Source organism: Hyperolius riggenbachi, chromosome 1, assembly GCF_040937935.1.
Source record: "Hyperolius riggenbachi isolate aHypRig1 chromosome 1, aHypRig1.pri, whole genome shotgun sequence".
NCBI lineage: Eukaryota > Metazoa > Chordata > Amphibia > Anura > Hyperoliidae > Hyperolius > Hyperolius riggenbachi.
Genome location: NC_090646.1, coordinates 156,212,399 through 156,226,558, shown reverse-complemented (window position 1 = coordinate 156,226,558; position 14,160 = coordinate 156,212,399). Strand labels below are relative to the sequence as shown.

The 14,160-nt window shown below is 43.3% G+C and overlaps 1 protein-coding gene across 5 annotated transcripts in view; it reads left to right on the top strand.

The window, feature by feature from the left end:
• Window positions 1–10,890, top strand: part of WDR17 (WD repeat domain 17) — a 168,256-nt gene extending 157,366 nt beyond the window's left edge. For 4 of the 5 annotated variants that reach the window (XM_068278776.1, XM_068278774.1, XM_068278775.1 and 1 more), the window contains 4 exons: window positions 572–673; window positions 4,867–4,965; window positions 7,793–7,976; window positions 10,159–10,890. In XM_068278776.1, coding sequence (XP_068134877.1) covers window positions 572–673; window positions 4,867–4,965; window positions 7,793–7,976; window positions 10,159–10,278 — 505 coding nt within the window. In that variant the 3' untranslated portion in view covers window positions 10,279–10,890. Of the gene's footprint in view, window positions 1–571; window positions 674–4,866; window positions 4,966–7,792; window positions 7,977–10,158 lie in introns of those variants that run through there. The other variant, XM_068278777.1, reaches the window with a different exon arrangement.
• Window positions 10,891–14,160: the final 3,270 nt, after the last annotated feature.

Here is a 14,160-nt window from a genome sequence, read left to right as displayed (position 1 = left end):
GTAATATAGCAACCAGCCTCCCTACTCACTTGCACACTATTTTGTCAGTTAGACTTCCCAACTGCTGTTCAGGATATGCTTTTCAAAACAAAGGAAAGGCTGAGAATCCCCTATGATATGGACTAGTCCAAAACCTGTCAGTTCAGTCAGATTTTATCTGCTTAATTTTTTCGCTGGAGTGGTCCTTTAAGTGTATTTCTAGCCAATAGTTCAGTACTGGGCAGTAAATAAGAGTACCCGGGGAACAACAATACAGGGAAGAGGTGCACAACTGGTTAACTTGCAGTACTAAAGATGGGGACAGTATGGCAGCCCAAGGGGAAAATACCATCACAGAGGCCTGCCCATATGTGATTACATTTTACCGGGATTGTGGGTAGAGATAAGATATCAAGGGACTCAGAAAACTGTACAGAGAAGGAGTGACATTTACACAGTATAGTCTCCCTCCTTTGTATACTTGGTTTCCCTTTACAATTTTTTTTTACTATGCCTGAGTCAGAACTACACATAGTAAAGTTTATATTTTCTTCAAACTATTGACTTACCTTTCTGGTATTCTTCCTTGCAGAGTTCGCAATGAGCTTCTCATACTCTGTGGCTACACTGGTGCTTTACTTGCTATTAGAAGACATTATACAAGCATTGTTCCTGCACTTTATGAATATACCAGGTAAATGTTTATTATGGATAAATCTTTGTGTTATACTACTAACACAATATGAGTGCATTCTTCACACTTGATAGTAAATAAATATAACCTGCTAGAATAGGCTGATACAAGACAAACTAACATTGTTTATGTCCACCAATCAGATAAAAGTTCGGTTTTGGTTGGTTATTGTTGGGCACACTTTAGATGTTATTAAATACAGGAGAAAAAGTAAGAAATGAGTCTATATCTGAATGATAGTTAAAGGGAAGGTTCAGGGAAAAACAAAAAACAAATCCACTTACCTGGGGCTTCCTCCAGCCTGTGGCAGGCAGGAGGTGCCCTGTAAGAGAAAGTGTAATAAGGGCCCTGCCGTTACATAGATATTACTGTAGCCAAGTCTACTCCTGTCCTGGGCCTTTCTTGTAGTTGAAGAGATGAGTGAACTGTGACACCACACTTAAAAAAAAACAGCAAACAGAGAAGCTTACCCATATTGGAGCAGTGGATTTGGTAAAGTCTTAAGCCAATTTGTTGTAAGACACAAGTAAGCTTTAGGTATGGTTGCATGGCCACCTAGCTTTTCATCCTCCCTAGGCTGGCTTCAGCCTGTAGTGCTGGTGGTGTAGTGGTGAGGATAGCTGCCCTCCAAGCACAGTTGACCTGGGTTCAATTCCCAGCCTGGGTTTGATTCCCAGCCAATGTATGTGAGCGTGCTTTTGACATGCTACAAATCCCTGTGGACAAAATCCTCCTCCAGAGGAGAGGTACAAGGAATAACAATCAGCCAGATACAAGCCTACAAGAGTCTAACTAAGCTTTCCCTAGCAGAGTCTGTCAGCAGCTGTCCCTTCACTAATTACTGCAGGCACACAAGTGAGTGTAATGGCTGGCGTTCCCAGCCTTTTACAAGGGGGGGGGGGGGGGGCTCCAGGAGTTAGTGTAGCGTGAATGGCTACAATATGCTTGCTGACTGTGATGTAGAGGGTCAAAGTTGACCCTAATGGAGCATTATGGGAGCGAATCAAACTTCCACAAAAGTCCGCCTTCGCGGGCGAACGCGAACCACCCAAAATTTGCCAGGAACCGTTCGCCGGCGAACCATTCGGCACATCTCTAGTCTGTAGTTAAATATCATATCACTGATGTAAATTAGTTATGTTTTTACTAGCAGCTCCACTTGCTGGCCATCTTTATGGTCTCTTGGTGGCAGTGCTACACATACACTACTAGATGGGGGGGGGGGGGGGGTCATTTGAACCTCTTGCCAGTTCATATAATCTGTAGTAGTATTGTGTGTGTGTGTGGGGGTTAAAGTAAACCTGCATTCAACAGTTTATAATTTGAGACTTTTAGCTGAATTATGGAGGAAGAAGCAGGGAGTCTGCAAAGCACAACTGAAAAGAGAGGGATAGGGTGACTGCCATATTTACAGGTCATTCTCAAAAAATTACCATATTGTGATAAAGTTCATTATTTTCTGTATTGTACTGATAAACATTAGACTATCATATATTTTAGATTCATTACACACAACTGAAAGTAGTTCAAACCTTTTATTGTTTTAATATTGATGATTTTGGCATACAGCTCATGAAAACCCAAAATTCCTATCTCAAAAAATTAGCATATCTTGAAAAGATTCTCTAAACGAGCTATTAACCTAATCATCTGAATCAACTAATTAACTCTAAACACCTGCAAAAGATTCCTGAGGCTTTTAAAAACTCCCAGCCTGGTTCATTACTCAAAACCGCAATCATGGGTAAGACTGCCGACCTGACTGATGTCCAGAAGGCCATCATTGACACCCTCAAGCAAGAGGGTAAGACACAGAAAGAAATTTCTGAACGAATAGGCTGTTCCCAGAGTGCTGTATCAAGGCACCTCAGTGGGAAGTCTGTGAGAAGGAAAAAGTATGGCAGAAAACGCTGCACAATGAGAAGAGGTGAGCGGACCCTGAGGAGAAGGACCGATTTCAGACCTTGGGGGACCTGCGGAAGCAGTGGACTGAGTCTGAAGTAGGAACATCCAGAGCCACCGTGTACAGGCGTGTGCAGGAAATGGACTACAGGTGCCGCATTCCCCAGGACAAGCCACTTTTGAACCAGAAACAGCGGCAGAAGAGCCTGACCTGGGCTACAGAGAAGCAGCACTGGACTGTTGCTTAGTGGTCCCAAGTACTTTTTTTTCGGATGAAAGCAACTTTTGCATGTCATTCGGAAATCAAGGTGCCAGAGTCTGGAGGAAGACTGGGGAGAGGGAAATGCCAAAATGCCTGAAGTCCAGTGTCAAGTACCCACAGTCAGTGATTGTCTTGGTCCACTGTGTTTTATCAAGGGCAGGGTCAATGCAGCTAGCTATCAGGAGATTTTGGAGCACTTCATGCTTCCATCTGCTGAAAAGCTTTATGGAGATGAAGATTTCATTTTTCAGCACGACCTGGCACCTGCTCACAGTGCCAAAACCACTGGTAAATGGTTTACTGACCATGGTATTACTGTGCTCATTTGGCCTGCCAACTCTCCTGACCTGAACCCCATAGAAAATCTGTGGGATATTGTGAAGAGAAAGTTGAGAGACGCAAGATCCAACACTCTGGATGAGCTTAAAGTGAACCTTAAGGCCACATGGCCACATAGGGGTGCTATTTTGGCTGGGAACGCGTAGAATCAGCCGCGTTCCCCAGCCTGACGGGTCCTGACGGCGAAACCGGAAGTGGCCGCCGGCGGGACCCGGAGCATCAGAGCAACTCGTCGTGGGCACCGATCAGCTGCAGGGGGCTGAGGTAAGCCCCAGGTGAGTAAAACTCAATTTATTTTTTTCACTTAAGTGCCTCTTTAAAGAGACTCTGAAGCGAGAATAAATCTCGCTTCAGAGCTCATAGTTAGCAGGGGCATGTGTGCCCCTGCTAAAACGCCGCTATCCCGCGGCTAAACGGGGGTCCCTTCACCCCCAAACCCCACCCTGCAAAATCTACGACCAACTTGGTCGTAAATTTTGCTCTTCCTGGAGGCAGGGCTAACGGCTGCAGCCCTGCCTCTCAGCGCGTCTATCAGACGCGCATCGCTGCCTCTCCCCCGCCCCTCTCAGTGAAGGAAGACTGAGAGGGGCGGGGGAGAGGCGGAGGTACGCGTCTGATAGACGCGCGGGAGGCAGGGCTGTGGCGGTTAGCCCTGCCCCAATGCGGAAGCGCTCCCCCGCTGTACGGAGGGGATTTGGGGGATCAGGGACCCCCGTTAAGCCGCGGGATAGCAGCGTTTTAGCTATCTATGAGGTCTGAAGCGAGATTTATTCTCGCTTCAGACTCTCTTTAAGGCCGCTGTCGAAGCATCCTGGGCCTCCATAACACCTGAGCAGTGCCACAGGCTGATTGCCTCCATGCCACGCCCGCATTGAAGCAGTCATTTCTGCAAAAGGATTCCTGACCAAGTATTGAGTGCATAACTGAACATAATTATTTGAAGGTTGACTTTTTTTGTTTTAAAAACACTTTTCTTTTATTGGTCGGATGAAATATGCTAATTTTTTGAGATAGGAATTTTGGGTTTTTATGAGCTGTATGCCAAAATCATCAATATTAAAACAAATAAAAGGCTTGAAATACTTCAGTTGTGTGTAATGAATCTAAAATATATGAAAGTCTAATGTTTATCAGAACATTACAGAAAATTATGAACTTTATCACAATATGCAAATTTTTTGAGAATGACCTGTATTTCCTTTTAAATAATGCAAATTGACTAGCTGTCCTGCTGATCCTCTGCCTCTAATACTTTCAGCCATAGATCATGAATACTTTCAGCCATAGATCATGCAGACTATATGTTTCTGACTGAAGTGTGACTGGGTCATCCACACACTTGTTTCAGGTGTGTAACTCAGACACTACTGTGTTTAACAGGAAATAAATATGGCAGCCTCCATATCCCTCTCAATTCAGGTGTGCTTTACTACTAAGCTCTCAAGAATCATTCCATAAACAGACACTTGTTCAATTTAAGGAGCCCAAGAGTACATAAGGTGTTTTAATACTCCAGTATGCACCAAGTACTAAATACATGTTTTGAGGGACCTGACCCTTTTGAATCATTTATAAATTGAATTTTGCATTTTAGAAAGGTTTTGATGTGTATTCATATATGATATTTAGTGTAAAGCTTTCCTTTCCATTAGTTACAAAGTAATGTGTTCTCTTTGTGGTAATATCTCAGTCAGCTTTTAAAACGTCGGGAAGTGTCGGTTCCCCTTCAGATTGAGCAGCTATCAGAAGAACTGGATGCATGGAGAGCGTGCACCTTGTCTACCAACAAGTAAGTGTTGTGGTGGGGGTACAGTAGTTAGCGCTCACTGCTGTATTTCTCCTGCACCAGAAAGAGAGACTACAGAGTTAATTCCATAGCTCCCAACTGTCCCTCTTTTGGAGGGACAGTGCTTCTTTGGGAACCCTGTCCCTCTTTCCCCCTCATTTGTCCCTCTTTCAAGACTTTGTCCCTCTTTTATGTAAATATATATATTTCTCTACTAAAAAAATGTGTTTGCTGGATTCTAAACTTTATTCCCATCCTTTAAATTCATAAATTACTAATTTTCAAATGTTAATATGAAGGAAAATGAACCAGGATAGAAAGGACCAGTTTTGTTTGAATTATAAAACAACATTTTTCTTATGAAATCTTTATGGTATGCGTGACTAGGGGGTGTGACGGGGTGTGGTCAGGGGTGTGGCAGGGGACGTGGCTTAAATGTCCCTCTTCCTTATCTCAAAAAGTTGGGAGGTATGGTTAATTCTCTCATTACCTCTAGTTACTGTATCACAGAATGAAGGCATCATTTTCAGGTGCTTGGATTGCATTGTGCTGCTGTTCAGATTGGAAGAGGAAGGTAAAGAGTGAATCTGTCGGTGAAGATTCCAGTATATAGCACTGACTCATTCATGCAAGAAGTGACCAGTGTCTGGGCTACTGATTAGGCAGATGATGAAGTAGGCAGCAGCAAGCCCAGTAGCCTTAAAGAGACTCTGAAGCGAGAATAAATCTCGCTTCAGAGCTCATAGTCAGCAGGGGCATGTGTGCCCCTGCTAAAACGCAGCTATCCCGCGGCTAAACGGGGGTCCCTTACCCCCCGAAATCCCCTCTGAGCAGCGGGGGATCTCTTCCGGATTGAGGCAGGGCTAACCGCCACAGCCCTGCCTCACGCGCGTCTAGCAGCGCGTATCTCCGCCTCTCCCCCGCCCCTCTCAGTCTTCCTTCACTGAGAGGGGCGGGGGAGAGGCGGCGATGCGCCGCTGATAGACGCACTGTGAGGCAGGGCTGCAGCCGTTAGCCCTGCCTCCAGCAGCAGCAAAATCTACGACCAAGTTGGTCGTAGATTTTGCAGAGGGGGATTTGGGAGGTCAGGGACCCCCGTTTAGCCACGGGATAGCGGCGTTTTAGCAGGGGCACACATGCCCCTGCTGACTATGAAACAAGAAGCGAGATTTATTCTCGCTTCAGTGTCTCTTTAATGATAGCATATTACAGAAGGGATAAATTATGATGTTCTGTGGATATGAAAAACTGTTGTATCTGCAAGTTTTAAAAGTTACAACAAATCTAATCAGATGAGGAATGTATATTATGCTAGGTACACACCATGTGTTTTTCAGCAGATAGAGGATTAGATGGATAATTTCCATCATGTCTGATATTATTTTTGATTGTTTTATCTCATTAATTTCTCATAGAAGTGAATGGAATTAGATTAGAAAAGATAAGAGAATTGAGTGGGAAATCGACCACAAAAACGCATCGTGTGTACCTAGTGTAAGGGGTTTTATAGTAGACCAGCGTTCCTCTTTAGTCCTTTGTTTTAATAATGCAGTCATGTGATCTGAAGCAGCAGAGTAGAAGTTACCAATAGGTTGTATGGGTGGGGCTGCTGCTGCTACTTGATTTAGAATCAATAGATAGGCATGGGCTATCCCAAGTCAAAGCAGTCTTCACCACCCACTATGTCCTGCTAGGCATATTATACAGTCTGGTGCTGGTCACAGTCAGACATAGTTGTATACATAGTTGTATACAGGCACAAAGTCAAGGCAGGCTGTAATCGGGTGTGGTGGATTTTGAGACATAAGGTAAATAAAGCTGGATAATTCAAGAACAGTTTAATGTGGGAGAAATGTACTTCTTATTAGTATGTATATATCTGCAATCTGTGCACAGGCTGTCCTTGAAGCCAACGTCCCCCTTTGCTGCATCTGTTTTGAATGCAAGTTGTGTAATCTGCCCGTGTGTGGGCTCTGCACATCAATGCAGCTGGTCAACTTGGGTGCAGCCTGCATTTGTAAGCATTGCCAGTATCTCCTGCTGTAATAAATAAATACAGCAACTGTTACCTCTGACACATGAAATCCCCAAATACAAGAATTGAAACTACCATAACCTCCAACATATGAAATGCAACAACCGTGACCACCAACACATGCAATGAGGAAAATATTACTTCCAACACATGAAATGCAAACAGTACCTCTGGCATGTGAAATGCACATACAAATGTTACCTAAGTCATAAATGCATTTAATGTTCCCCTATTGGGTGCTGGTGGGTTGGGATGGAGCTGTTGAGTGGGGTGGGAGGGTGAGAGTGGGTGCTTCTGGGAGAGTGACACTGGGTTGGGAGGGTGACAATGGGAAGGTGCCCCACCTTCTTCTTCTCTCCATCCCCTTTTGTACTGGCTGCTGCTGTATTGTCTGTGTCAGATACACAAACATGTGGCATGCTGGGGGCAGAGCTGGGAATGGGACACCAGACCCCGATTCTGGGATGTGTCTCGGGTAAAGTGGGACGTCTGGTCACCGTATGGTAGTGGTGCTTTAAGAGGAATGTCTTTATGACCAAGGAAATGTTCTTTATGCTACAGATTGCTTTCTGTTGGTTAGTCATCAGCATCAACATCAGCGTACAAGTGAAGTCGTGCACGTTATTCTGTGAGGGCCTGAGCCCACTAACGCAGTTGTGCTCAGTTGTGTCCGCTTTTCAGCAACACATCAATGTTACAGATGCTGAAAACATGATACAACTGCACACAACTGCGTTAGTAGGCTAAGGCCCTCAGCGATAATAAATTGCTTTATAGTGACCTTTTGTTGTGCAGGGTTGGGGATGATCTTCCATACACACCACCAACCGAGCTGCAAAGGAAGATTCATTCAGGAATTCTACAAAAAATAAAAGAAGAACCTCTTAAAGGATTAATTGGACCAGACTATGTCACAGGATCCAATCTTCCAAGTCATTCCGATGTACATGTTTCCTGTTTAACGGGATTACGGATACAGGTAGGACCTTTTTGTAATTATGGTTTACAGACTTATTATAATCGAATAATACAAAAAACTGAAAAAAATCCCCTTTGCCAAAAATGCTAATACACTGAGTGATTAAAGAGGAACAAGATTAAAAAATGGACAGCCTGTGACGTAAAGCTCAGTGTTAGAGCTGCTAGGATTAGCAGGAGTCAGTGGCAGTAACTCACCCACTTGGTCATACATTAGAGGGCTAAAATCCTGTCCTCGCCATTGGCAAAAACACTGCTGCATTTTTTTTTTTACTAAAGTCTCCTGATGCTGTAGCCACCCAGCCTGTGCTGCCTCGGTCTGCCGAGTGGCAGTCTTGCCGATGGGTGGCGGGAATTTAAGACCTCTAATGATTTACGGACGAACGGTTGAGGTGCCGCTGACACCTGCCGATCCTTGCATCGCTAACACAGTGCTCTACAATAAGGGATCTTTTGCTCTTATTTACAATCTTGTTACTCTTTAAAGGACCTCTGTCGCGAAAATCTTAAAATTTAAAATAGATGTAAACATATACAATTAAAAAGTACGGCCCAAAAACTGTCAGTTCTATCAGATTTCTACTGCTTACTGTAAATGCCAGCAACATAGGAGAAAAGTAATTTATGGCTCATTTTACTCAGGAAGAAACGTACTTCTTACTTGTATGTGTTTTCAATTTTTTTTTTAATGCAGTATATCAGATTAAAACCAGTATTCCTTGCTGCACTTTGCAATGAGTTAGAAGCAGATGCTGACACTCTTCAGAGTCTGTAAACTACAGAAGGGGTGTTAGACTGCATACGTGAAACAGGGGCGACAAAAAAAAATCAGGCATAGAGAATCTGCGGATAGTACAATATCGGTATATTTACCAATATACTTCTATTTAAAGTGTTCTTTTTTTATAGTAAAAAATATAGGTAAATGTTACTGAAATTTTACTAGAGCTAAACCTAACCACCCTGCTCTCATACAGTCATACAGTACCATTCCTTCTGATGGCTAACCCCAACCACCGCCCTCCCACACAAACACCCTTCCTGATGCCTAACCTTAACCCCCCTGCACAAACGCCCTTCCTGACGTCTAACCCTACCAACACCCCCGCACAATCACCCTTCCTGATGCCTAACCCACCCTTCCCGCACAAACACCCTTCCTGATCCTAACCCTAACCGCCTCCCCCTGCACGATCACACTTCCTGATGCTTAATCCTAACCGCCACCCCTGCACGATCACCCTTCCTGATGCCTAACCACCACCCCCTCCACACACACACACAAACACCCTTCTTGACACCTAACCCTAACCGTCCCACTCCTCACACAAACATCCATCCTGTTGCCTAACCCTAACAGTCCCCCGCACAAACACCCTTCCTGACAATTAACTTCCGCAAAAAACGATAATTATCGAGCGACAAATTGTTCACTGCCGGGCACCCCGAACTCTGCTGCAAAAAAAGTCTGATACCTGTTAGAAGGCCTCTTTGAAAGCTCCTTTGCAATAGTAAGTTTCCTGTTAACTTGATGAAATTAAAAGGTGGAACACATTATTTTCATTTAGCTTATCACTATCCACTATGAAGTTATTTCCTCTGTGTCAACACACTCCAATGAGTTCTGGTTCACCATGAGCTTGCTGGTTAGTCTGTACCTCTCGGTTTTACAAGCCATACTCCATAGAGACAAATTAATCCATGCCATGCACTGATGAGGATCAAACAATCCGAAACAGTCTGTATGCATGTTGGATTATTGTGGCTCTTCACAAATTGACAAGCTGACACATCATTGCATTCCAGCGGTTCTGGAAATGTGTTTAGTTTCTAAAGGTAACAATGATTAATTTGCATATATTCAGCAGTGATGCTCTGGGAGACATTTCAAGCTCACTCCAACCTGAATTATCGCAAATTCTTTCTTTTTTAAGAAAGCAAACTTTTGTTTTCCATAGAATTTTAGTAAGGGGGCTTTTAGGACCATTGTAGTCCCTTACACACTCCAATGAGTTCTGGTTCACCATGAGCTTGCTGGTTAGTCTGTCCTCTGTGTCCCAAATATGTTCAGCCTTTCTACGGCTTCCCAAGTATTCTGGACATCTGCAATCCATTGTGAAATTGTCTGATGTCAAGCGTTGTGTAATAATTTATATTTACAGTGAATTCCTTGTGCCTTGCAGGGGCCTGTGTTCTTTCTAGAAGATGGCAAGTCTGCAATCTCTCTAAACGACGCTTTAATGTGGGCGAAGGTTAACCCTTTCTCACCTTTAGGAACAGGGATCCGGCTCAACCCCTTCTGAAAACCACGGTGCAAAAGAAAACTTTTATTTTTTTTCCTACAAGTGCAAATAGGAGCGATCATTGCACAGCCACAAGTTGCTGCATCAGGACTTTCATCCAATTCTTTTCTCTGTGGAGAAACCAGAAATGATATTTCTATCGGATGCAGCTAGTATCAGTTTGTGTTTGGTAATGGTAAAGTCAAAGCTATGTATATAGTAAAAGGAGAAAATATTTAATTTGACTAGCCAAAGACCAACATTTTTTTTTGTCAGCCTGTTTACATATTCCTTTTATGCAGATGACGACCATATCATATATGACACCGGCGCTGTAAATGTCAAGTAACCCTTAGTACCTTCCTTTTTGAACAAGTCACTGTAAGCTGCTTGGTGGTTGCTTTAACGCTGTATATAGGCCAAGAAATGAAGCTGTGAAATTTTATTACCATTTTTACATACTGTAAAGATTTAGCACACAACTTTGTACTGTACCTCTGCTGTGTGTAGTATACTACTTACTGTAATAATAGACATGGATGAATGCAGACATTGGATCATACATAACGTCCTCCCTTTCATGTATTGTTTATACAGATGTTCTATTTACAGAATAAAGTTCAAGTAAATGTACTTGTATTGATTTCTTGGAGGGAAAAACATCTGGTGCTGCTTATAGAGAAACTCCGACCAAGAATTGAACTTTATCCCAATCAGTAGCTGATACCCCCTTTTACATGAGAAATCTATTCCTTTTCACAAACAGACCATCAGGGGGCGCTGTTTGACTGATATTGTGGTGAAACCCCTCCCACAAGAAAAGTACATACTCTTGGCAGTTTCCTGTCTGTGAACCTTGCTGCATTGTGGGAAATAGCTGTTTACAGCTGTTTCCAACTGCCAAAAAACCATGGAGCAGCTACATCACCTGCCAACAGTAAAAATGTTCACTGAAGTTCCTCTTATACAGCCCAAAAGATGGATTATTAAAGAGGAACACCAGGCTATGCTAATGAAAAAATAAATGTGTGCAAGAGCCTGCAATGTAAGTCTCTTGATTACTTCTGTCAGAATCGGCGGTAGGCAGGGTTAATCGCTCACCCATAGCTCATTAGATGTTAGAAATCGGTCCCTCTCCATCGGCAAAACAGCCTACCGAAGCTCTGCGTTGCCGTGGCTTGTCCCCAGCTCAAGAGACACCAATTAGGCCATGGCTACAGAGCTGGGTCAGGCTGAGGCAAGCGGGTGGTGGTAGCCACAGAGCTTCATAAGACTTTCGAAAAAAAAATGCTGCGAATGAATTATAGCCAAGGTGGTGACTGAGCCTACCACCTGCGGATCCTTGCAGCAGTAAAAGAGAGCCTTTTTTAAAAAGAGGACCATTTTGCCAGTGGTCCTCCTTAACCGATGTAAAGCACACAGAGGACAGCTACTATTGACGTTAAAGATAACAGAATTACCCTTAAGCCAGGTAACCACTCTCAATGAGTGTTGCCTATCAGGATTGAGTTAGATCCTTCAGGCAACAGTGTAGTATATGAGCAATGTACACATTTGCCTAATGGCTATAGCTGAGGAACACATTGTTTTTTATGAAGTAGGGAGGATGGAGGACAAGAAATAATGGAGTGGATTCTGGGGGCCAGGGTGAGGAAAGGAACAGTGTGGACGGGCATCGCTCCAGCATCACTGTTGCTAAATATCCTGTGTGCCAGACCTTTAGGTGATGTCTGGAGACGCCTGCACACACTAGATACTCAGCCAGTGACAGTCCAGAATGGCCATCTCTTCCACTTGTCATCTAGAATGTCTACTTAGCTTTACAGATATGCATGTAATCTCTCTGCATGTATCCAGGCATGCAAGCTGAGCCCATAGGTGGCTACAGAGAAAATTCTTTAAACTTGTGTAGGAAAGAACATTTTAAAAAATATAAATTACAAATAATATTCCTGCTGGAGTGTACAATCCATGGAGTTCTCACTTATCCACAAATCCACCACTAATCCAAAGCAGAGGTTAAGACAGGCAGCAATCCCTATTCTTGTGCTGCAGTGATCAGTGCCTCAATACTGTCTGTGAGTCCAGCCCTTTTCAGCCACTGGTAGGATTTCCCAATGTCATCTACCTCAGCTAACTGTCATCTCATGTATGGTCTTGACTTGTTATGGCACTTAATGTGGTTAAAGCTACCACCTTTGACATTGGAGACCGTGAGGTTTGAATCCTGTCTGGAACCAGTATTAAATTACTAAGGAGTTCTTGGGCACAGATACGAGAGTGAGCTAAGTGAGTCATGTGGCTTCAACCTTGGGCTAGATTAACAATAAAGTCTGTGTTAGTAAACTAAGGAGATTTCCAAGCAGCTCCCTAGTACCAAGGACCAGTGGTGGTGAGAATTTTTTTTTCTACTTTATTTTTTTAACACTAAATAGATAGGGTGTCAGAAATGACTCCCTTTATGTATTTAAAACATGGGCATCTGGGGTCTCCTTAGTAAAGGAAGCTCCAAGATGCCCAAAGAAGCTGGCGGGACATAGGCGATACACACTTCATCTGCTCTGAGCAGGCGGAAAGTTGTTGTCTGTTAGAGGGGAAGCATTGCTTCCTGGCAATTGCATAGGAGGAAATAAACTTACTGGGTTATTAAATCTATCTGTACACTTGACATAAATATTTAATTTTAAAAAACGACTTATGTCGATCGAGTTCAACTAGAAAGTAAGGTACAACACTAGCCAACTCCCTCACATATCCCTGTTGATACAGAGGAAGGAAAAAAACCCTGACAAGGCATGGTCCAATTAGTTTGCTCGTCTCTGCACCTCTTCTAAAATTGCAATATCCTTCCTGTATAATGCGGTGCCCAGAGCTGAATTCCATATTCCAGATGGGGCCTTACTAGAGAATTAAACAGAGGCAGTATTATGCTAGCGTCCCAAGTTTTTATTTCCCTTTTAAAGCGGACCTGAACGTCCTCTCTGCTCTAAAAGATATGCAAAATCATAATAACCTTTAAAGAGACTCTGTAACAAAATGTTCAGCCTTTTTTCTACTATACTACAAGTTCCTAAACCTATTCTAATGTGCTCTGGCTTACTGCAGCACTTTCTACTATCACCGTCTCTGTAATAAATCAACTTATCTTTCCCATGTCGGATTTGTCGCCCTGTGTCTGGAAGGCTGCCAACTCTTCAGTGTTGTTAATCTGTTATGCACGCCCCTCTATGCACACTCCCGTGCATGTGTTTGTGTTATTTAGATTAGGCAGCGTCTTTGCTCTCTGATATCAGTGAGAGCTGCCTCTGAGGCTGACCAGGGAGAGAGCTGCGTATAGAGTGACAGGCTGGTTGTTTCTTCTGAGCCTGCGAACTCGAGCAGGCTTTTTACAGCTTGTAAAAACAAGGTGTAACCAAGATAAATCGTCCTCTGTGAGGCTGTAAAATGAGCTGCCTGGACTGTCACATGCTGAGCAATCCCAGTAACAGGCAGAGTGCCCGAGTCTGCAGGCTCAAAAGAAACAAACACCCTGTCACACTTCAGTGGATTAGAGCTGCAGGAGAAAAGAAGCTCTGACCTACTTCCGGTTTTGGCGGCCATTTTTTTTGTTTATAAACAAAGTTTTTTAAACTTTAATTATGCTTGATGCGGCGGGGAGCGGCAAAATTATGACAGAGGGTAATAGGAGATGTCCCCGAACACATAGGTATCTTTTTTTTATTCTACATTTTTTAAATACAGATTCTCTTTAAACAAAAACATTTCTTTGTTACAGCTGATACAAATCCTAAAAAAATCTGTTTCTACTTCCTGATTCATGAAAGCAGACATATTGTTAACAGCCTGTGCTTTCAAACCAGCTTATCTGCCATCTTTGCCGTGGCAGTCAGGTGACATGGGAGA